The 22351-nt window shown below is 42.3% G+C and overlaps 1 protein-coding gene across 5 annotated transcripts in view; it reads left to right on the forward strand.

Annotated features, from left to right (window-relative positions):
- Window positions 1–319: 319 nt before the first annotated feature.
- Window positions 320–22351, forward strand: part of MCF2 (MCF.2 cell line derived transforming sequence) — a 125444-nt gene continuing 103412 nt past the window's right edge. For 2 of the 5 annotated variants that reach the window (XM_044936773.2, XM_025276193.3), the window contains exon 1: window positions 323–802. In XM_044936773.2, the coding sequence (XP_044792708.2) occupies window positions 547–802 (256 nt within the window). In that variant the 5' untranslated portion in view covers window positions 323–546. Of the gene's footprint in view, window positions 803–22351 lie in introns of all 5 variants that reach the window. The other 3 variants (XM_044936775.2, XM_044936774.2, XM_025276195.3) reach the window with 3 other exon arrangements.

The following is a 22351-nucleotide window of genomic DNA, read 5'->3' on the forward strand; positions in this document are numbered from 1 at the left end:
GCAAGCGTTCTCATTGAGCCACTCCCGCGCGTGGCGAATCTGTCTTGGCCAGGGCTAGCCGGATGGGATGCTCGAGTTTCAAGAGTTACCCTAGGAGTGCAAGGCCGGGCCGTCTCCTCCCACCACTTGTGCTCGCCCCTGCCGCCTCCCCTCCCCCGACAATGGGCGTCTCTGCAGGGGTTCTCCCTTTGGGCTACCGGAGTCCCTCCTCCACATCCCCGCCCCCCATCCTTCGGGAAGCTAAAAGGGGGCGTGTGTGCGCTCCCGGGAGGAGTCGCCCTCTGAGGCCACGGCCAGAAGCGCCCATTGGAGCCCAAAAGTCCGAGCAAGTTCCCGGCCTCCGGGCGCGCCGCGCTCTCAGCCTCTGGCGCCCGCGTCCCCACGAGAGGGCTCGGGGTCGTCGGGCTGTGGTGGCGTCGGCAACGAGCCGGCGGGCAGCTGAACGCCCCCGCCGGAGCCCGGACCAGCGGGGCCGGACGCACGGTGGAGGTCGGCGGCGGCGGTGGCGGGCCGGGCCAGCTGTCCCGGTCGAGCTCCCCGCTGAGGATGGCGGCGGCGGCGGGCTCCCGGTACCACCTGGGCACGGCCCCCGGGCACGCGCCGGGGATACCGGAGCCCCGGACCCTGGCCCCGAGTGGCAGTATCTGGGAACTGCCCTGGAACCGGGACGGCGGCGCGTTAGTGCATGCTACCCAGGACATCCCTCTGCAGGTGGACATGTCCATGGCTCTGCAGCGCGTGCGGATTTCCGATAAGTACAGCAAGAGCTACTTCAGCCTGCTGCAAGCAGCTTCCGTCGCAAGTAAGTCCCCCCCTCGCGCCCGCCGCCCCCCGCCCGGCTCGCGCGCCCCTCTCCTCGCGCGCTCCAGCCCCGGCCGCCCGGCTGCCGGGCGCACTTTGTCCTTCCTCCACCGGCGCCCGCTCCCTCGCCCTCCCCTGCCGCCCGAGCCCTTGGCTGGCCCGCCGTTTTCCTCCGGCCCGGGGCTGCGCTGCCGCGGGACCGTGAGAAGGTCCGGGTGGTGCGAGGACGTATCCGGGGCGGGCGAGGAGCGGAGAAGGGACCTGAACCAGCTTGCTGGGGGAGGTGGGGCTGCGCCGTATCTTCCAACCCCGCATCCCGCCGACCAGATGCTCCCCGCCCCCGCCTCTCGAAAGTGCATTTCCTTTGTATGAATGCTGGAAAAGCGGGGGCTGGGGGTTGAATCGCACGTTTGGGGAAAGCAAATCCAAAAAAAAAAAAAAAATGCTCGGAGTCGGAGACCTTTGGCACCGCGCTGGGAGGGGGCGTTGTAGAGAAAGCGTGCCGCCGGTGCCTTGGCTTTCTCACTCGGACTAGTGCGTCCTTCTAGCTGGGTCCACGAGTTTCCTGTCTCCCCGGGGTCCTCACTATAAAGGCAGAAGTTTTCGTCTGCCACTTTCGCGGTGTGGGTGAGGGATGAGAGCGGCTATTGGGGGACCGTGGACGCGGTCACTTGGCGGCCGTGGTGCACACACCGATGCACACGTGTTTACCCCGCCAGAGGGGCCCTGCGATGGGGAGGGTGCAGCTCTGCTATCTTACGTTCAGTCAGGGCTTTTCAGGCAAGTTTTCGAGGTACTGCAGTTCACGGATGTGTCTTCCTCGGCAGCCCGTGGTGCTTTTGCCTTAGCAGGTGCTCAGCCTGGCCCAGGAAGTTTTGGCATCCCCAGAAATAGACTTGGAGACAATTTTCTGAAAAATCAAATAGCCACCACACATGTTCAAAATACTCTGCCTCCTTCTAGGCCAACCCCTGTGGTTAGACTGCAGTAAGCCAAGGCAGCAGCTTATTCTCTTTCAGAAGCCCTCCACGTTTGATTTTTGGGGACGGGTACTATTGGTTTCCGAGTCTTTCCAGGTGGCACTAGTGGTAACGAACCTGCCTGTCATTGCAAGAGGTGTGAGAAACGCGGGTTCCATCCCTGGGTCTGGAAGATCCCTTGGAGGAGGGCATGGCAACCCACTCCAGTATTCTTGCCCGGAGAATCCCTATGGACAGAGGAACCTGGCGGGCTGCAGCCCTTGGGGTCGCACAGAGTCCGGTGCGATTGAAGCGACTTAGCATACATACGTACTATGGGTTTCCAGGTGTGATCAAGCAGTAAGGGGAGTGTGGTAATGGGGCACGTGCTCCTTCTTCAGGTGTTGAGCGTCTGAAATGGCTTGAAATGCTTACACCAGACCCTCACTGGAACCTGGGCAGCTCAGGGAAGTGTGGGGAGTCCTTTGTGTCTTGTGTTTGCCTCTTGCATCTTCCTGAGAGTGAAAAAAAATCTCCATAGAAGAAATGTATGCTTTCTTAACAAACATCAAATTAGCTGTGCTATGAACTCGAAGTTGACATTTCTACTCCAGTGATTTCTCTGTTTCTATAGTTGGGTGCGGTGTTTCATCCTCCTTACCTCTGTAGGCTCTAGCGTGTTGGCAGGCTTCTGTCGCCTCAGCATTATAAGTCACAGCACCTGAATGACACCGGTTGCTGTGCTGTGTTTTTACGTGGGCAAACTGTGCTGTTTTGCCTTTCAGCATTTTTAGTAGCTGGCTGGACCAACAGAACGTCCTGGGAGTGGTCTGTAGCTAACTTGGCTGTTAGGACATACACCCTAGGATGATAGTTTTATGTGTGGAAAGGATTTCATCTATTTAAAAATTATTCATCCATTTAAAACATATATTTACAAGGCTTTTCATCACGGGACAGAACTTTCCGAGAGATCATTTCAAGGATGATCATTTAGAGCCTGCTCGCTACCAGGATGTGCCAAGGTGTATAATAAAACAAATTACACCTGTTTGTGCAGGATCCGTTGTGGGGTAGCCAGAAAAGGCTCTGCTGACTCGACAGAGGAAGTTAAGTGAAGACTTCAGGGAGAGGGTGAAGAAGGATCTGCAACTTTAAGGATGCAGCCAAATGTCCAGGTGGATTGGAGACTGAGCACGGAATGTGGTGGGGAAAGATAGGGAGAGGTCATCTAGGCAAAGGAGGAAATAAGATGTAGGCAAAGGAGGAAATAAGATGTGGCCAAAAGAGTAGAAAGGGGACAGCATCGTAGGTTGGGGGAGTCTTTTTGTAATGATGGGAGTGGAAAGTGTGGGAAACACAGGAGATCAATTTGGAGGAGTAGGCAGAGGCTGGATCAGGCATGTTAAAGGGCTTTACTTTGTAGGGCAGTGGGGAGCCATCAGAGCATTGTGAATAGAGGAATAGAGCAAGGCTGCTGCATAGGGTTGTATGGGCGCACAGGGCGCACAGTGGTGGGCTGTATTAGTGTGTGGTAGAGCTTCTTACTTTTGCAAATACGACTCTGGAGGTTGTAGGGAGGACCCAGTGTGTGGCATATGGAGCAGAGGAGGAAGTACAAAAATAGGGCTGCCAGTTAGAGAGCAGTTGGAACAATCTGGGCGGGAGTGGACAAAGGCATGGACTGAGTCAGTTCAGGGAATGGGGAGAAGGAGAGAAGCTCAGTTCAGTTCAGTCGCTCAGTCGTGTCCGACTCTTTGCGACCCCATGAATCGCAGCACACCAGGCCTCCCTGTCCATCACCAACTCCCGGAGTTCACTCAAACTCACGTCCGTCGAGTCGGTGATGCCATCCAGCCATCTCATCCTCTGTCGTCCCCTTCTCCTCCTGCCCCCAATCCCTCCCAGCATCAGAGTCTTTTCCAATGAGTCAACTCTTTGCATGAGGTGGCCAAAGTACTGGAGTTTCAGCTTTAGCATCATTCCTTCCAAAGAACACCCAGGGCTGATCTCCTTTAGAATGGACTGGTTGGATCTCCTTGCAGTCCAAGGGACTCTCAAGAGTCTTCTCCAACACCACAGTTCAAAAGCATCAATTCTTTGGCCCTCAGCTTTCTTCACAGTCCAACTCTCACATCCATACATGACCACTGGAAAAACCATAGCCTTGACTAGACGGACCCTTGTTGGCAAAGTAATGTCTCTGCTTTTCAATATGCTATCTATGTTGGTCATAACTTTTCTTCCAAGGAGTAAGCATCTTTTAATTTTATGGCTGCAGTCACCATCTGCAGTGATTTTGGAGCCCCCAAAAATAAAGTCTGCCACTGTTTACCCATCTATTTCCCATGAAGTGATGGGACCAGACGCCATGATCTTCGTTTTCTGAATGTTGAGCTTTAAGCCAACTTTTTCACTCTCCTCTTTCACTTTCATCAAGAGGCTTTTCAGTTCCTCTTCACTTTCTGCCATAAGGATGGTGTCATCTGCATATCTGAGGTTATTGATATTTCTCCCAGCAATCTTGATTCCAGCTTGTGCTTCTTCCAGCCCAGCATTTCTCATGATGTACTCTGCATATAAGTTAAATAAGCAGGGTGACAATATACAGCCTTGACGTACTCCTTTTCGGGAATTGAAAGAGTAGAATTGATTTGACTTGGTGGCTAGTTGTGAGGTTTGAGGAACAGCGCAGGAGATTAGGTCAAATGCAGGTTTCTCGTTAAAGTGATGAGGCAGGGAGAGATAAAAGACCAGGAATGGAGGAGGGAGAGGAAATTTGGGGTTCAGTTTTGGATATGTGGTTTCTTCATTCAGGGAGAGCGAACCCATAGGTCTAGAGCTGGGAAGAAGTGAAATTATTTCTTACAGTCATCCGTGGCACCCATCAAACAGTTCCTGGCATGCAAATTCTTTCCTTAAATGACTTCTATGGGTTATCTTCATCACTCAGAAAATCTAGCCTAGATGGCGCCCATACTTAGTATAAAATTACCTTTTGAACTTGCCTTGAATAGAGGTGTCTTCCCCCTGACACTTTCCTTACCCGATGACGGAGAAAAAAAGAAAAAAAAAAAAAAGAAAGAAATGTTTTTCATTCCTTGCAGTCCAAAAGAAGGCAAACTGTCTCTGTAACAGAGAAGTAGTTGTGAAAACTTGTTCACTGCAGATTTGATTTTGTTAGAGTTTAGCTGTGTAAATCACAACAAAAAAGATGTGTAAATCACAACAAAAGTTAATTATTTAATATATGTTGCAATGTGGTATAAAATGGATTCCAATGATAATGGGTCACTTACTGCTGCTGCTACTGCTAAGTCACTTCAGTCGTGTCCGATTCTGTGCGACCCCATAGGCGGCAGCCCACCAGGCTCCCCTGTCCCCGGGATTCTTCAGGCAAGAAACCCACTGCAGTGGGTTGCCATTTCCTTCTCCAATGCATGAGAGTGAAAAGTGAAAGTGAAGTCACTCAGTCGTATCCGACTCTTAGCGACCCCATGGACTGCAGCCTTCCAGGCTCCTCCGCCCATGGGATTTTCCAGGCAAGAGTAGTGGAGTGGGGTGCCATTGCCTTCTCCAGGGTCACTTACTGGGTAACACTAATTTCTGAGTGATTCCGCATAAACGATTTTCTGGGTAACTGAGGTTTCAGCACTTTTAGAGCTTGATTTTTTTTCCCTCTTCCCAATCTAACCATTTTAGATGGAAAGCTTTTCAAAAAGATTATTTATCTTCCTGACTCCTGAACCTGGAAATAATTGCATCTTTTCCTGATGTTTCAAGATTATCCTTATAATAGCATTAGTTATTTTAATTTGTTCTATATAGTGTTGCCTCAAGGGCTCCTAAACCGTGATGGGTCTGTTTGTCCTCATATTAAATTGGGCACAGATTGTTCTGCCTCTTAATTTGCAATGCCTGGTTTTCTAATCTTTCCATATATCCCCTCTCTGTTAGCTGCCATTTCTTTTTCCTTCTTTTTTTTTTTTTGAGGCGTAGTTGCCTTACAATGTTGTGTTAGTTTCTGCTCTACAACAAAGTGAATCAGCTATATGTATACATATATCCCCTCCCTCTTGTGCCTTCCTCCCACCCCTCATAGCTGCCATTTCTTGCTGCTGTTATTTTAACTGTTTCCACCAGCCAGCAGTTACTGCCTGATCCTCTAATCTCCCTCCTTCGTTGCCCATTCTGGTGTGTTATGAGCTAGAAAACGAGAGAACCACACGTGTTAGTGTTGTTTGCAAAATATGAGTAAATAGACTATGAGTACGGTTGTGGGGATTCTGCTTCTATTAATAGTAATGTATATGAACTTTAGTATGATCTCTTCGGGTTGCATAAAAGCTTTTTTTTTTAAGATTGAAGTATACTTGACTTATCCAATATTATGTTAGTTTCAATAGTACAACATAGTGATTCAGTATTTTTATAAATTATTCTGCAAATAAAGTTATTACAAAATATTGGTTGTGTTCCCCATACTGTACTTCTTTTATACCTAGTACTTTGCACCTCTCAATCCCCTTCCCCATCTTGCTCCTCCTTCCTTCCCATTCCCCCTGGTAACCACTAGTTTACCTAGTATCTATATCTGTGTGTCTATTTCTGTTCCTAAAAGCTTTTTGTTTTTTTCCTAGTTCTTAGTTGTGTCCTGGAGGGTTGAGGCTGTTAAATCAGTTATGACTGAAACCTGTGTTCTCTTACAATTTGAACTATTACAATTTGTGAAATTGTAAGTTTACTTTCTTATAAAGGAAACAGATAAAAGTATTAAAAATCCATCAGAAAATTGAGATTCATTTTATCCATTGCATTTCTCAGGCATGCCTGCAAATGCTTGGCACTGGGAGGCATTTCAGTCTTAGGAGTTGCTCCCAAGGATTGAAAGCAAAAGTCCCTCTATGGTATCTTCTCAACCAAGCACTCTCTGAAGGCTCAATAAAAAACCTGCTCCTCACCTGCTCCAGCACAGAAGCAGAGGTCAGCCCCCTAAGAGAGATACCTCCTGTCTGATCCAGGTCTTATTCCGAACCCAGCAAGAGGCCGTCCTCTCATTTCTTTTTCACCCAAAGCCCACCCCTCACTGTGTATGTATGACGAATGTAAGGCTTTGACTGGCTTCTTGTTCATTTCAGCACTGGCAAGGTGACAGTGAACAAAGACCTAAGAGAGGGTAGGATGTCACCAGAGGGGTCTGAGGGTGTGTTTTAGGCAGAGGGGACAATCAGTGTAAAAGCCTTGAGATGGAAAAATACTGACAAATTCAAGGAATGGGAAGAGAACCAGTGTTGCAGAAGTTATGTGTGTGTGTGTATGTGTGTGTGTGAGAGAGAGAGAGACAGAGACAGACAGAGATGAAGCCAGAGAAGTAACAGGTCTGGATCATAAATGGCATGGTAAGGACCTTGGCTTTTACTCTGAGTCACATGAGGAGCCATAGGCAGGTTCTGAGCAAAGGAGAGACAGACTTACCTTGCATCCAGAACAAGTTCACCAATTAGGAGGCTGCAGAGATTGATGATGGTGGGTTGAACCAGAGAGGTAATAATGGAGGTGGTGAGCGTCTGGGTATATTTTGAAAGTAGACCCAAAATTATTTGCTCATGGTTTGGATGTGGGCCCTGAGAGCAAGAGATGCATCAAGGATGACTGAGAATTTGGGCCTGAGCAAGCGGATGGAAGGAATTGTCATCGATGGAGATGCCTGCAGGTGGAGCAGGGTGTGGCGAAATCATGAGGATTAGAAGTTTGCTTTGAGGGGGAATTCCCTGGTGGTCCAGTGGTTAGGACTCAATGCTTTCACTGCTATAGGTCCAGGTTCAATCCTGGTCTGAGAACTGAGGTCCCATGAGCCACGTGGCACAGCCCAAAAAAGAGTTTGGTTTAGGACCTAATAACTTTGAGGTGTCTATTCAATGTCTGTGCAGAGTTGTTGAGTTGGCAAATGGATATAGAAATCTGGTCTTCAGGGAAGGGATCTGGCTTGCGGATATCAACTTGGAAGTCATCAGCCTCGTGCTGCTGCTGCTGCTGCTAAGTCGCTTCAGTCGTGTCCGACTCTGTGCTACCCCATAGACGGCAGCCCACCAGGCTCCCCTGTCCCTGGGATTCTCCAGGCAAGAACACTGGAGTGGGTTGCCATTTCCTTCTCCAATGCATGAAGGTGAAAAGTGAAAGTGAAATCGCTCAGTCCTGTCAGACTCTGAGCGACCCCATGGACTGCAGCATACCGGGCTCCTCTGTCCATGGGATTTTCCAGGCAAGAGTACTGGAGTGGGGTGCCATCGCCTTCTCCGCATCAGCCTCGTAGGTGGTATTTAAAGCCTGGATGAATGAGTCTAGAGAAGAGATCAGTGAGAAGGGACAGTTGTTTGTTTCCCTCAATAAAGACTTGGAGATAACCTTTTTCCCAGATCTTATTTAATAGAGCACAAGTGGAAGCCATGCTCCAAAGAGACAAATCATTTCTGTGGTTTGTTGTTCAAATGTTTGCACTGTCCGATTTGCTCACAGGTCACTTTGACTCACGTTCCTTTGCTCAGAATCTGGAACCAAAATAATCTATTCCTGGAGGTAAAGAAGTCTGATTGAAGGCAAAAGGAGAAGGGGGTGACAGAGGATGAGATGGTTAGATAGAATCACCAACTCAATGGACATGAATTTGAGCAAACTTTGGGAGACAGTGGAGGACAGAGGAGCCTGGCATGCTACAGTCCATGGGATCGCAACTCTTACAGTCCTAAGAGTCAGACATGACTTAGTGACTTGACAACAACAAAGAAGAGGTCTAGGAGAGCTCTCCAAAGAGAAACTACAACTTCAGTGCTGCTGCTGCTGCTACGAAGTCGCTTCGCTCGTGCGACTCCATAGACGGCAGCCCACCAGGCTCCCCCATCCCTGGGATTCTCCAAGCAAGAACACTGGAGTGGGTTGCCATTTCCTTCTCCAATGCATGAAAGTGAAAAGTGAAAGTGAAGTCGCTCAGTCGTGTCCGACTCTTAGCGACCCCATGGACTGCAGCCCACCAGGCTCCTCCATCCATGGGATTTTCCAGGCAAGAGTACTGGAGTGGGGTGCCATTGCCTTAATCTTTATGGGCATAAGAAATCTTCAGTTTAGTCATTCGTGACTTAAATTCCTGAGGCAGATGAATTCCTTCCCATATTATTCTTTCTTCAGCAGAAATACCAAGGAGCCACTATTGCTTTCCAATTGAGAAGACCTTTATCAGTTACCTCCTATCATTTTCAATTCATGGTATAATTTTTTAAAAAACGATCATATGTTAATGGAAGGGCTTCCCTGTTAGCTCAGATGGTAAAGTATCCACGTGCAATGCAGGAGACCTGGGTTCAGTCCCTGGTTTGGGAAGATCCCGTGGAGTAGGGCATGGCAACTCACTCCAGTATTCTTGCCTGGAGAATCCCATGGACAGAGGAGCCTGGCGGGCTACAGTCTATCGGGTTGAAAGGAGTCGAACACAATTGAGCGACTAAGCACATGTACATGCACGTGTTAATGAAAAAATAAAAAGCTGATGGCATATTAGAAAGAAGGAACAGTTTATTCTTACAGTAAAGTTTGGGGCTTTATAAAATGGTTGAATTAGCAAATATAGTGACATTTTAATATGCTGAAATGTACTTCAAAAGGTAATTATCTACTTTCTGACTTTCAAATATTTACCAGTGATATTGCTGCCTTTGCCAGGAAGAAGTTAAGTTGTCTGGTTCACCCCGCAGATACTGGGAAACCAGACTTATTAACAGCACTTATAATTTACATTTGTGTATTCATCTCTGGAAAATTATGAGCCGGCAACTTGACGGAGATTTGTCTGCTCCATTTTCAGATAATTTTTGCATTAATCTGAAAAGGGAAGGTGGAAAGAGTTTTGTTAGCAAGAGGCAGATGGGAAAAATAGGATCCCTTCTAGTTTTTTTTTTTTTAAAAAACAGCTTTAAGAAAGATAGCGCTAAGTCATGTCCAACTCTTGTGATCCCATGAACTGTAGCCTGCCAGGCTCCTCTGTCCATGGGATTCTCCAGGCAAGAATACTGGAGTGGGTTGCCATTTCCTGCTCCAGGAGAACTTACCAACCCAGGAATTGAACCCAGCTCTCCCTCATTGCAGGCAGATGCTTTACCAACTGAACTATGTGGGAAGCCCACATGCCATACAATTAACCCACTGAAAGTATACATTTCAGTAGGTTTTAGTATAATCACAGTCGTGATTCATTACCACAAGTTTAGAACATTCCCATCACCCCCAAAAGAAACCTTCATGCCCATTAGCCATGATCCCTCATTTCCTCCCATCGGCCCTTCCCACCAGCCCCTGGCAGCCACTCATATCCTTTCTATCTTTAAAGATGTGCCTATTCTGGACATTTCAGATAAATAGAATATATGATCTTTTGTGTCTGGCTTCTTTCACTTAACATAATGTTCTCAAGTTTCATCCATATGTAGCATGTGCCAGTATTCATTCTTCTGTCTGACTGCATATTTTAATTATCGGTTCTTCAGTTGATGGACATTTGAATTATTTCCATCTTTATCTGTTATGAATAATGTTACTATGGATATTTTTATACAAGTTTCTGTGTGGACATGTTTTCACTTCTCTTGAGTATATATGGAGGAGTGGATTTGCTAGGTCATAGAGTCACTGCTGAGTTTAATCATTGAGGAACTCCCTGACTTCCAAAGCAGCTGTAACATTTCATTCGTATCATCATTGTAGGAGGGTTCCATTTTCTCCACATCTTCTGAGGACTTGTTTGATTCCAGCCATTCTAGTGGGTGTGAAGTAGTTTCACATTGTGGTTTTGATTTGCATTTCCCGAATGGCTAGTGAAACTGAGGACATTTTCATGTGTTTATTGGCCACTTGTATGCTGTATCTTTTTTGGACAAATGTGCAGATTCTTGGCCCATTTTTAAATTGGGCTATTTCTCTTTTTACTGTTTAGTTGTAAGAGTTCTTTATGTAGTCTGGATTCAAGGATCCTTATAAAATATTAATTTGCAAATATTTTCTCCTGTTCTGTGAATTATCTTTCATTTAATTGATGGTTTCATTTGAAGCACAAGCCTTTTTAACTTTGGAGTCAAATTTACCTATTTCTCTCTTTTTTTTTGAGTTTCTGTTTTCAATTCTCTTTCAAAATTGAGATATAATCGACATATTAGTTTCAGGTATATGATATAATGATTCAGTAGTTGTATATTTGGAAATGATTACCAAAATAAGCCTAATTAACGTCCATCACCACACTTTGATTTGCTCTGTTAGCAACTTTCAAGTGTGCAGTAAAATGTTTTTAACTATAGTCACTCTGCTGTACATTACACCCCCATGACTTATTTATTTCATAACTTAGAGTTTGTACCTTTTTACTTCCTTCACCCATGTCTCCCACCCACATTCCATCTCCCACCTCTGGCAACCATCAGTCTGTTCGCTTTGGTTTTTTTTTAAGATTCCACATATAAATGGAATCATTATATGATATTTGTCTTTCTCTGTCTAACTTACTTCACTTAGCATAATACCCTCAAATCCATCTATGTTGTCTCAAATGGCAAGATTTCCTTCTTTTCTAGGGCTGAATAATATTCCATTGTACATATATACCATAGCTTCTTTATCTGTTTATCCATTGATGGACACTTAGTTTTTTCTGTCTTGGCTATTTGTAAATAATGTTGCAATGAACATGAGGGTGCATATATCTTTTTGAGTTGTTGTTTTCATTTTCTTTGGATAAATATACAGAAGTGGAATTGCTGGATCATATGGCAATTTCATTTTTAATTAATTTAAAAAAATTTTTCGTTGCACTGGATCTTCATTGTTGCGAGAAGGCTTTCTCTATTTGTAGAGAGTGGGGGTTACTCCATAGTTGTGGTGTACGGGCTTAGTTGCTCCTCAGCATGTGGAATCTTCCTCTACCAGGGATCAAACCTATATCCCCTACATTGGCACATGGATTCCTATCCACTGTACCACCAGGGAAGTCTTCATTTTTAATTTTTTGAGGAACATCCATCCTGTTTTCCATAGTGACTGCACCAGTTTACATTAACATAAGGGTTCCTTTTTCTCCTCATCCTCTCCAACATTTGTTATTTCTTCTCTTTTTGATAATAGCTATTCTTACAAAGTGTGAGGTTATATCTCACTGTGGTTTTGATTTACATTTTCCTTGTGCCTAGTGATGTTAAACATCTCTTCTTGTATGTACCTGTTGACTTGTTTTTTTCTCTTGTCTTGTGCTTTGGGTGTCATATATAGTATTACCTAATCATTGTGCTGTGTTACTTGCTCAGCTGTGTTTGACTCTTTGCCACCCCAGGCTCCTCTGTCTATGGGATTCTTCAGGGAAGAATACTGGAGTCGGTTGCCAGGGGATCTTCCCAACCCAGAGATTGAGCCCAGGTCTCCTGCATTGTAGGCAGATTCTTTACCGTCTGAACCACCCGGGAATCCCCACCTAATCCTAGATCACAAAGAACTCCACTTATATTTTCATCTGAGTTTTATAGTTTTAGGTCTTACATTTTGGTCTTTGATAGATTTTTTTAGTTGATTTTTGTATACAATGTGAGCTCTGGGTTCAATTTCATCCTTTTAACCATGTGCCTATACACAGGTGTTCCTAGCACCATTTATTGAAAAAAACATTATATCCCCGCTAAAATGTCTTGGTACCTTGGTTTAAAATGAGTTGCCCATAGATGTAAGGGTTTATTTCTGGACAATTCCATTCCACTGATCTATCTGTAAGTCTGTCATTATACTTGGATCATACTGTCTTGATTATTGTAACTGTGTGCTCAATTTTGAAATCAGAAACTGTGAGTTTTCCCACTTTGTTCTTTTTCAAGATTGTTTTGGCTATCCTGGGACACTGGCATTTCCATATTAATTTTAAGATTAGCTTGTCATTTTCTGCATAAAAAACTAGCTAGAATTTTAGTAGGGATTGCATTGACTCTGTAGATCAACTTAGGGAATGTCTGAATCTCATTTTTGTGTTGTGCAAATTGAGGTTTCCCCCCTATATAGTGCATTCATACTTAAGATATTTGATAATTATGTACTCTAATGCTTTTCTGGCCTATCAGTGCTCACATTAGATGGTTATTCATGTGTAGATTTTCAAGAATTTAGTTAGAGTTATGATATATTAATATGATTATTAATATATATTAATTCATTCTTATTATGGTAATTCTAGAGACATTGCTAACAGTTTAAGGAGCAAAAAAAGAAAAAAACATAAATATCCACAGGAGTTCTCCTGAAGAAAAAAAAATCACAATGAAAACAAAAGCAACAACAAAATATAATCACAAACTCAATTGCCTTAGTGTTTGTGATTCAGCATTTGATGTGTGAGTTTGTGTGTGACTGGAGTGGGTTAACATAGGGAAAATGAGAAGCATGTGTTTTTATACCATATTGACCAGGAATCTGCAAAAGACCTTCTCATGCTGGACAATACCATTTGTCCATCAAATGTATAATCCACTTCCCTTGGCAGCAGGTATCTTTTAGGAAAGTAGATTGCAGTGGCAGGACAGTTAAGCTTGTGCCAACTCTGCCATGGATTTGCTGATGCTTTAAGCAGGAAAAACATTTACTTATCCAGATTTTTACATATAGTTCTCTTTATGGTAAGATTCAGTCCCTCTCAAAATTTACCTGTATGTATTGCGTTCCCAAGTAATGAATTGACTAGGCCTTGATCCTTAGGCAGGTTCCCAAGACAATCACAGCTCCAGCTGTTGTACTAGGAAAATGTGCAGCCTCTGTTGTCAAAGTGGGCTTCCCTGGTGGCTCTGTGGTGAAGAATCTGCCTGCCAATGCAGGAGACATGGGTTCAATACACAATCTGGGAAGATCCCACATACCGTGGAACATCTAAGCCTGAGTACCATAACTATTGAGCCTGTGCTCTAGAGCCTGGGAGCCTCAACTACTCAGCCCATGTGCCGCAACTACTGAAGTTGGCACACCCTGGCGCCCATGCTCTGAAACAAGAGAAACCATTGCAATGAGAAGCCTGGGCACTGTAACTAGAGAGTAACCCCTGCTTACCACAGCTAGACAAAAAGCCTACCCAGCAATGAAGACACAGCAAAAATAAATAAATAAAATTATAAGAACAAGAATTATAATTATATAATATAGTGATTCACAATTTTTAAAAATATTTTAAAAATGAAAGTTATTATAGAATACGGACTCTATTCCCTGTTTTGTATGATATATCCTTGTTGCTTATCTTATCCATAATAGTTTGTTCCTCTTGATCCCCTAAGCCTATATTGCCCCTCCCCCTTTCTCTCTCCCCACTGGTAACCATTAGTTGGTTCTCTGTATCTGTGGGTCTGTTTCTTTTATTATATTCACTAGTTTGTCTATTTTTTAGATTCTGCCTATAAGCGATACCATACAGTATGGTACTGACACAAAAAAAGACACATAGATCAATGGAACAGAATTCAGAGCCCAGAAATAAGCTCGTGCACCTATGATCAATGAATCTACAACAAAGGAGACAATAATATACAATGGAGAAAAGACAGTCTCTTCAATAAGTGGTGCTAAGAAACTGGACAGCTACCTATAAAAGAATGAAATCAGAATATTCTCTAACACGATATACAAAAATAAACTCAAAATGGATTAAAGACCTAAATGTAAGAGGAAAAACCATAAAACTCCTAGAGGAAAAAATAGGCAGAACACTCTTTGACATAAATCATAGCAATATTTTTTTGGATGTCTCCTAAAGTAAAGGAAATAAAAGTAAAAATAAACAAACGGGACCTAATTAAACTTAAAAGCTTTTGCACAGCAAATCAAGAAGGCAACCTACAGAATGGGAGAAAACATTTGCAAATCATATAACCAATAAGGGGTTAATATCCAAAATATATTGAGTTGGTCAAAAGGTTCATTTGAGTTTTTCCGTAGCATCTTTTGGAAAACCCAAATGAACCTTTTGGCCAACCTAATGTAAATAGCTCATACAACTCAATATCAAAAAAAACAAACAACCCAACAATCCCATTACTGGGCATATACCCTGAGGAGGCCATAATCGAGAAAGACACATGTACCCAATGTTCATTGTTCACTGCTTACAATAGCTAGGACATGGAAGCAACTTAGATGTCTATCAAGAGATGAATAGATAAAGAAGTTGTGGTATATATGCACAAGGGAATATTACTCAGCTATAAAAAGGAATGCATTTGAGTCTGTTCTAATGAGGTGGATGAGCCTAGAGCCTATTATACAGAGTGAAGTAAGTCAGAAAGAGAAAGACAAATATCATATATTAATGCATATATATGGAATATAGAAGGATGGTGCTGATGAGCCTGTCTGCAGGGCAGCAGTGGAGACGCAGACATAGAGAACGGACTTGTGGACACAGTGGGGGTGGAGGGGGTGGAACGAATTGAGAGAGTAACTTTGAAACATATACTTTACCATGTGCAAAATTAGATAGCCAGTGGAAATTTGCTGTATGACTCAGGGAACTCAAACTGGGGCTCTGTAACAACCTGGAGGAGTAGGGTGGGGAGGGAGATGGGAGGGAGGTTCAAGAGGGAGGGGACACACGTATACCAATGACTGATTCATTTTAATGTATAGCAGAAACCAACACAATATTGTAAAGCAGTTATCCTCCAGTTAAAAATAAATAATAAAAAAAGTGAACAACCTGATTAAAAAGTGGGCAGAAGACTTGAATAGACATTTTTAAAAAGAGGATGTGCAGATGGACGACAGGAACATAAACAGATGCTCAACATTGCTAATCATCAGAGAAATGCAAATCAAAACAACAATGAGGTATCACGTCACTCCTGTCGAAGTGGCTATTGTCAAAAAGACCATGAATAACAAATGTTAGTAAGGATGTGGAGTACTGAGGAAAATGGTATGGAGGTTTCTTGAAAAACTAAAAATTAAAAAAAAAAAAAAAGAATTACCATATGACCTAGCAATTCAACCCCTGGGTGTATATCCAAAGGAAACAAAAATACTAATTAGAAAACATACATGCACCCTCAGTGTTCATAGCAGCATTATTTACAATAGCCAAGACATGGAAGCAACCTAAGTGTCAACAGATGAATGGATAAAAAATATATGATACACACACACAGACATACACACACTGGAGTATTACTCAGTCATAAAAAAAGAATGAAATTTTGCTATTCGCAGCAAACTGGATGGACCTGAAGGGTATTATGCTAAGTGAAATAAGAGAAAGAAATTGTCTTTGGTTTTTAAGTTATTTATAAGCAGTTAGTTTGGATGTGTGGACATTTTTTATGGATATAGATACATAAATTCAACATGTGTAGATCACCTCCTGTGTGCTAGGTACTGTTGGGGTATTTCAGTGAACAAAACACAAAAATCCCTGCCCACAAAGAGCTTATTTCTAAATAAATGATGAGAAAAACAAAGAATCCATGTATGGGTCTTCCCTGGTAGTCCAGTGGCTAAGACTCTGTGTTCTCAATGCAGGGGCGTGGGTTTGATCCCTAGTCAGGGAACTAGATCCCTCTTGCTGCAACTAAAAAAAGATCTCACATGCTGCAACCAAGACCTCGTTCAGCCAAATAAATAAGTAAATAGTTGTTTTTTTTTAAAAGAGCTAACTTAAAAAAAAATAGAATCCATGTATATCTAAGCATTTTACCAAATTGTAATCTTCCCCCTTATGTTGAACTGTGACTTGAGTTTGAATGGGTTTACTTAGAAGTGATTTCATTATAAAAGGTGTGATACACACAGGAGTACAGGAAATATAAGATATATAAAATCATGTTGTTATTTTTTTTCCTTTCATAGAAGACAGGCTTCTACACATTCAAGGCAATGGGTTCTCTGTTCATCAAACCTTCACTTGTACTCCTGTGCCACTGTTAGTGAAGTTGAAGAATTAGCTGCTCAATATGCAGCCTGAAGACAAGAAAAACCATAGGAAGTTAGTCTTTGATGACACTGAAAAGTAATGTGTGTATTTGCAGGACATCTTTGTGTTTGTACGTGCCAGCCTGATCACGTGATTAGTCACAGTGCAAAAAGCAGCTGCCCTGGTTTTCTTTGCCATTTTGTACTTGTCAATTTCCAAAAGAGGGTCAGTTTTACTTCCTTCCTTTAACACTTTCCAAGGACCACTGACAGATGTTGTATGTTTTTTTGCATGCCTTATAAGCTAAAATAAGTAATCATAATTGGATTTACCATTGCAGATGCTATGTATTTCAAAATTAGATTTTCTGAACCTAAGAAGAGATGAATAGCCATGGAATAGGAGATCTGGCACTTAGTCATATGCCTACGTGGATATTGTGAGTTCTGACATTAGTGGGTTGTCTTGTCTTATTTTATAGCTTGTGCTTTAAATAGCTGCTTTTGAAAGGCCTGATGTTATAATACAAATTTTAAAAAGAGGCTAATTTAATATTTACCTGTTACTAAGCCACTGTGTTTAGAATTATCTAGTGGCGGTGACTGTGGTGGTTGGGGACTGTGATTTGATTTTAAGCTCATGTTCTAACCTGTCCCTGATCATCTGCACTGTGGGTACTTGAATGAGAATGATTTAGATGAATAAAGTGATGGCCCTTTGATTTACATGCTTTTTTCCCCCCCAAATTTCTCTTGCTAAGAAATAATCTGGAACATTCAAAATTGTGTGATGAAGAGGTTTTAAATTTTTTTTTAATTTAAATTTATTTATTTTAATTAGAGGCTAATTACTTTACAATATTATATTGGTTTTGCCATACATCAACATGAATCCGCCACGGGTGTACACGTGTTCCCAATCCTGAACCCCCCCTCCCACCTCCCTCCCCATACCATCCCTCTGGGTCATCCCAGTGCACCAGCCCTGAGCATCCTGTATCCTGCATCGAACCTGGACTGGCGATTGGTTTCTTATATGATATTATACATGTTTCAATGCCATTCTCCCAAATCATCCCCCCCCCCCCCCCCACAGAGTGCAAACTAGGACAACTATGGAGAACAGTGTGGAGATTCCTTAAAAAACTGGAAATAGACCTGCCATACGACCCAGCAATCCCACTGCTGGGCATACACACCGAGGAAACCAGAATTGAAAGAGACACGTGTACCCCAATGTTCATCACAGCACTGTTTATAATAGCCAGGACATGGAAGCAACCTAGATCAGCAGATGAATGGATAAGAAATCTGTGGTACATATACACAATGGAGTATTACTCAGCCATTAAAAAGAATACAGTTGAATCAGTTCTAATGAGGTGGATGAAACTGGAGCCTATTATACAGAGTGAAATAAGCCAGAAAGAAAAACACCAATACAGTATACTAACCCATATATATGGAATTTAGAAAGATGGTAATGGTAACCCTGTATGCGAGACAGCAAAAGAGACACAGATGTATAGAAGAGGTTTTTTTTAAACCTGTGCTTTCCAAAAGTACTCATGGAAGCTAATTCTTAAAGACATTTATTTTCATGACAGGTATGTATAGTTTTGAAGATGATGCAGAATTGTATAAAACATATATGAAAAATGTATATAATATATATGCCCATGGCCAATTTAAAGAGCCCTTTACCAGAGTTCTGACATTTAGCAAAGATCTTGTCAATTTTTATGGAGTGTAAATTTTAAAAGGCACATGATCAAGTCACAAAAGAGCTTTCACAGTGGAGAAGAGTAAATAAAGGCTCTACGCTGCAGTTTTTAACATTTTCTTATCAGTGTGAGCCTCTTCATATTGCCTATCGACTTTACAAGTGATTTGGTTTTTTTTTTTAATTGGAGTATAATTGCTTTACAATGTTGTGTTAGTTTCTGCTATACAACAAAGTGAATAAGATACACACACACACACGAGTATAATTGCTTTACAATGTTGTGTTAGTTTCTGCTATACAACAAAGTGAATAAGATACACACACACGCGCGCGCGTGCATACACACACACACACACACACACACACACATTCCCCTCGCACTTGAGTCTCCTTCCCACCAAGTTATTTGAAAGATGTTAGAATGAACTTTCAAAATCAGCCATTTTAATTGCATACTTATTATTTCCAGTTCTCTGGACTAGACGCATGTGCAGAAACATGTAAATATTGGTGTTGACAAAAGTTACAGAAATGAATGGCTCCCCTTCATTTATCTCATCCATGACAGGATGAGGGAGCTCGCCACCACTTACTCTTCTCCTTGGAAGCAAGTCAGAGACCATCAACCTTGGTATAATGTTGAGTCATGACTACAAACTGAACGTGCTGAAAATGAACGCCAGGAGGTATTCAGCACAGGTTAGGCCACAAAACGTTATTTTTTTCCTCTCCCATTTTTTAGACACGATCTATTTCATCAGTTTAGTCCTCCATGTCATTTCTCTGTGTGCTCACGCCGTCCTGGGCTCCACGCTATTGTAACACTTAGTACTCTGAGCTGTCACTGCATTCTCCCAGATGACGAGCGCCCGAGGCAGGGCCAGTGAGTCACTGACTTTGTGTGTCCCCCATCGCTGCACAGGGCCTGGCAACAGATGGGAGTCAACAAAAGTTTGTTGAAAGAAGAAATACACAGATGATGAGAGTGGCTGGTGCCTAAATGAAGAAGGCACTTAAGTGGTTTTGCAATGTGGATTCCTCATTTGTATCCCCATTTTCTCCTTCCAGCCTCTCATTTCTTCCTTCCCTTTCCTGGCTTCCCTTAGAAATCCACTTTGTGTTACTAGGGGTTGGTATAACCCAACGATCTGTACTTTTCTGGGTGTGATAGCTTAGGAGTGAATATGATTTGAACTTAATGCCTTTTTACAGGGTGTCAAATTCAGAACCAGACAGACCCATCTCCTGACCCTAAATATGGTCCTAAAGTGAATTGCTTGAGGAAATTGGATCCCAAAGATTATAGGTGGGGAATTTTGAAGTGTGTCTATTTCCATTGGAGATCAGAGAAGCCCAACTAAAAGAATTGTGGACTAATTGACATGACAGCTGTGGACTGAGCAAAAATTCTTTTTGAAAGGACTGTCTTATCTTGTTTTTGACATTGGAGGAATTAAGGTGATTGGCAATGAGAACATGTGCAATTCCTTAAAAGTTTATTGACTTAAATAATTTTGCCTATGTTACATATAATTAAAAAGCCCCTATACTTTATGCTAAAATAAAATTTTTGTTTAAGCATTGGGTATAAAAGATTATCTTACTGTCCTTGAAATTTGCATTTCACACTTTACAAATGTTTTGGAAGATCTTTTCAAATGTTTATTGACCATTCCTATTTCCTTTTCTGTGAAATGCTTGTTCCTGTTATTTTGTTTTCCATTTTTCTGTCATGTTGTTTGTCTCTTTTTAAAATTGACTTACAATCTTTTATATATCCTTGATATTATTTGTCACATATGTATTGAAGTGTCTGCTTGTAATTTGTCTAGTCATCACTTTCTTTGTGATGTCTTTTGATGAAAGAAAATTTTACCTTTAGTATAGCCCAAATTATCAGTCTTTTCCTTTAAGCTCTGTGCTTCTTGTGTCCTGTTTAGAAACCTCTATCCTACCCACAGATTATACACATTTTCTCTGATCTGATTCCCGATGCTGTAGGCTTTGACTCTCCATCAATGCATGACCATTAAAACCAGGTTTTAAGTCACCTGTGGTTTGGCAGCTGCCCTCCGGCAACTACTATTCTCTGTTAGCTTCTCTCAGGATATTTGCCCTCGTAATGTTTTTGGCCTTTGAAGATTTCCTTGTCTTTCCTGCCAACTGAGCAGAAAAATAAATTAGGAAGAATTTACTTTTGTTTTTTCCACTATGTTTTTATGTTTTGTAGCAGGAAGATTTTTTAGGATTTTTAGTCCCCCATGAGACCAATAAGGGAAAACTCCTCCCTGTTTTTCAAACTTGAAAGTTCCATTTTTATATTCAAAGATGATACCATCTCAGAGTTTTCCTTGTATACAAAACCCTAGATATGGATAAGGAACCGTGACCTACTCCCCTATTTGCAGATGAACTGAAAGATGGAAGTGGTATTCTGGCCAGGAACAGCTGTGGCTATTTGGGGAGGGGTGGGAATGAAACTCTTTGCAGAACCATAATGCTAACCTAGTTATTATCTACCACTGCCTGAATGCTCACTTGTACAGTAAAACTTTTAAATTGTAATCTTATTTTTTTCTTTCCTCTATAACAATGGCCAGCATGTATTGAGTAATTACCATATATTAGACACTATTCCAAGACTTTGCATATTAACAACTTTACTTATTACAATAACAATGAAATAGCTATTGTCATTTTTCTCCATTTTACCAATAAAGGAAATTGAGACACTGAGAGTATAAGCAGCTTGTCCTTGGTGATACAGCTTGTAAGTGGTAGAGCTGGAATTGGAATATATACGGTCTGCCTTTGAAGCATGCACTCAAAAGTACTGTGCTATATTAACTCTATAAGAAATATTTGTGTGTATGAAAGTATCAGAATTTTATATTTCTACATCACCCAAGATAACAATGAAATATAAGCACTGTGTGAACTTACTGATTGTGTGATGTCATTGTGGTTTACCTTTATGCACAACCTTTAACTTTTGTAAAAAAAAAATCCCTTTATTGTTATTATTATTTTGCTTAGTTGCTTAGTGGTGTCTGACTCTCTGCGATCCCATGGACTATAGCCCTCCAGTCTCTTCTGTCCATGAAATTCTCCAGGCAAGAATACTGGAGTGGGTTGCCACTTGCTTCTCCAGGGGATCTTCCCCACCCAGGGATCGAACCCAGGTCTCCTGCATTGCAGGTGGATTCTTTACCATCCGAGCCACCAGGGAGGCCCAGCAACCTTCATCTTTTTTCCTTAACACACGTTTTCAAAAGTTGAACCCAGTTCTATTTGTTTTTCCATGTTCAAATTCCTTTGGAAAGAGAGGTAGAAAACAGGCATCCTTTACTCAGATGATTCAGATGAACATTTTTCTTACAAACAATGATTCTTCCCTTGATTTATTATTTTGTAACAACTTTATTACAATACACTTAACATACCATGGGTTTCCCTGGTGGCCCAGCTGGTAAAGAATCTGCATGCAATGTGGGAGACCTGGGTTCGATCCCTGGTTTGGGAAGATCCCCTGGAAAAGGGAACGGCTACCCACTCCAGTAATCTGGCCTGGAGAATTCCATGGACTTTTTGTCCATGGGGTTGCAAAGAGACACAACTAAGTGACTTTCACTTCACTAACATACCATACATGTAATGTACCCATTTAAAGTGTTAAATTCAATGTTTTTAGCACATTCAGATTTGTGTCACCATCACTGAAACCAATGCTGGGGCACTTCATTATTGTTAAAAGAAACCCTATTACCCTTTGGCTAGGATCCTCCCAGTTTCTCCATTCCCCAGCCCTAAGCAACCACTTTAAGAAACCAGGATTTCAAATCCTGAAAGATGATGCTGTGAAAGTGCTGCACTCAGTATGCCAGCAAATTTGGAAAACTCAGCA

Source organism: Bubalus bubalis, chromosome X (assembly GCF_019923935.1).
Source record: "Bubalus bubalis isolate 160015118507 breed Murrah chromosome X, NDDB_SH_1, whole genome shotgun sequence".
Classification (NCBI taxonomy): Eukaryota; Metazoa; Chordata; class Mammalia; order Artiodactyla; family Bovidae; genus Bubalus; species Bubalus bubalis.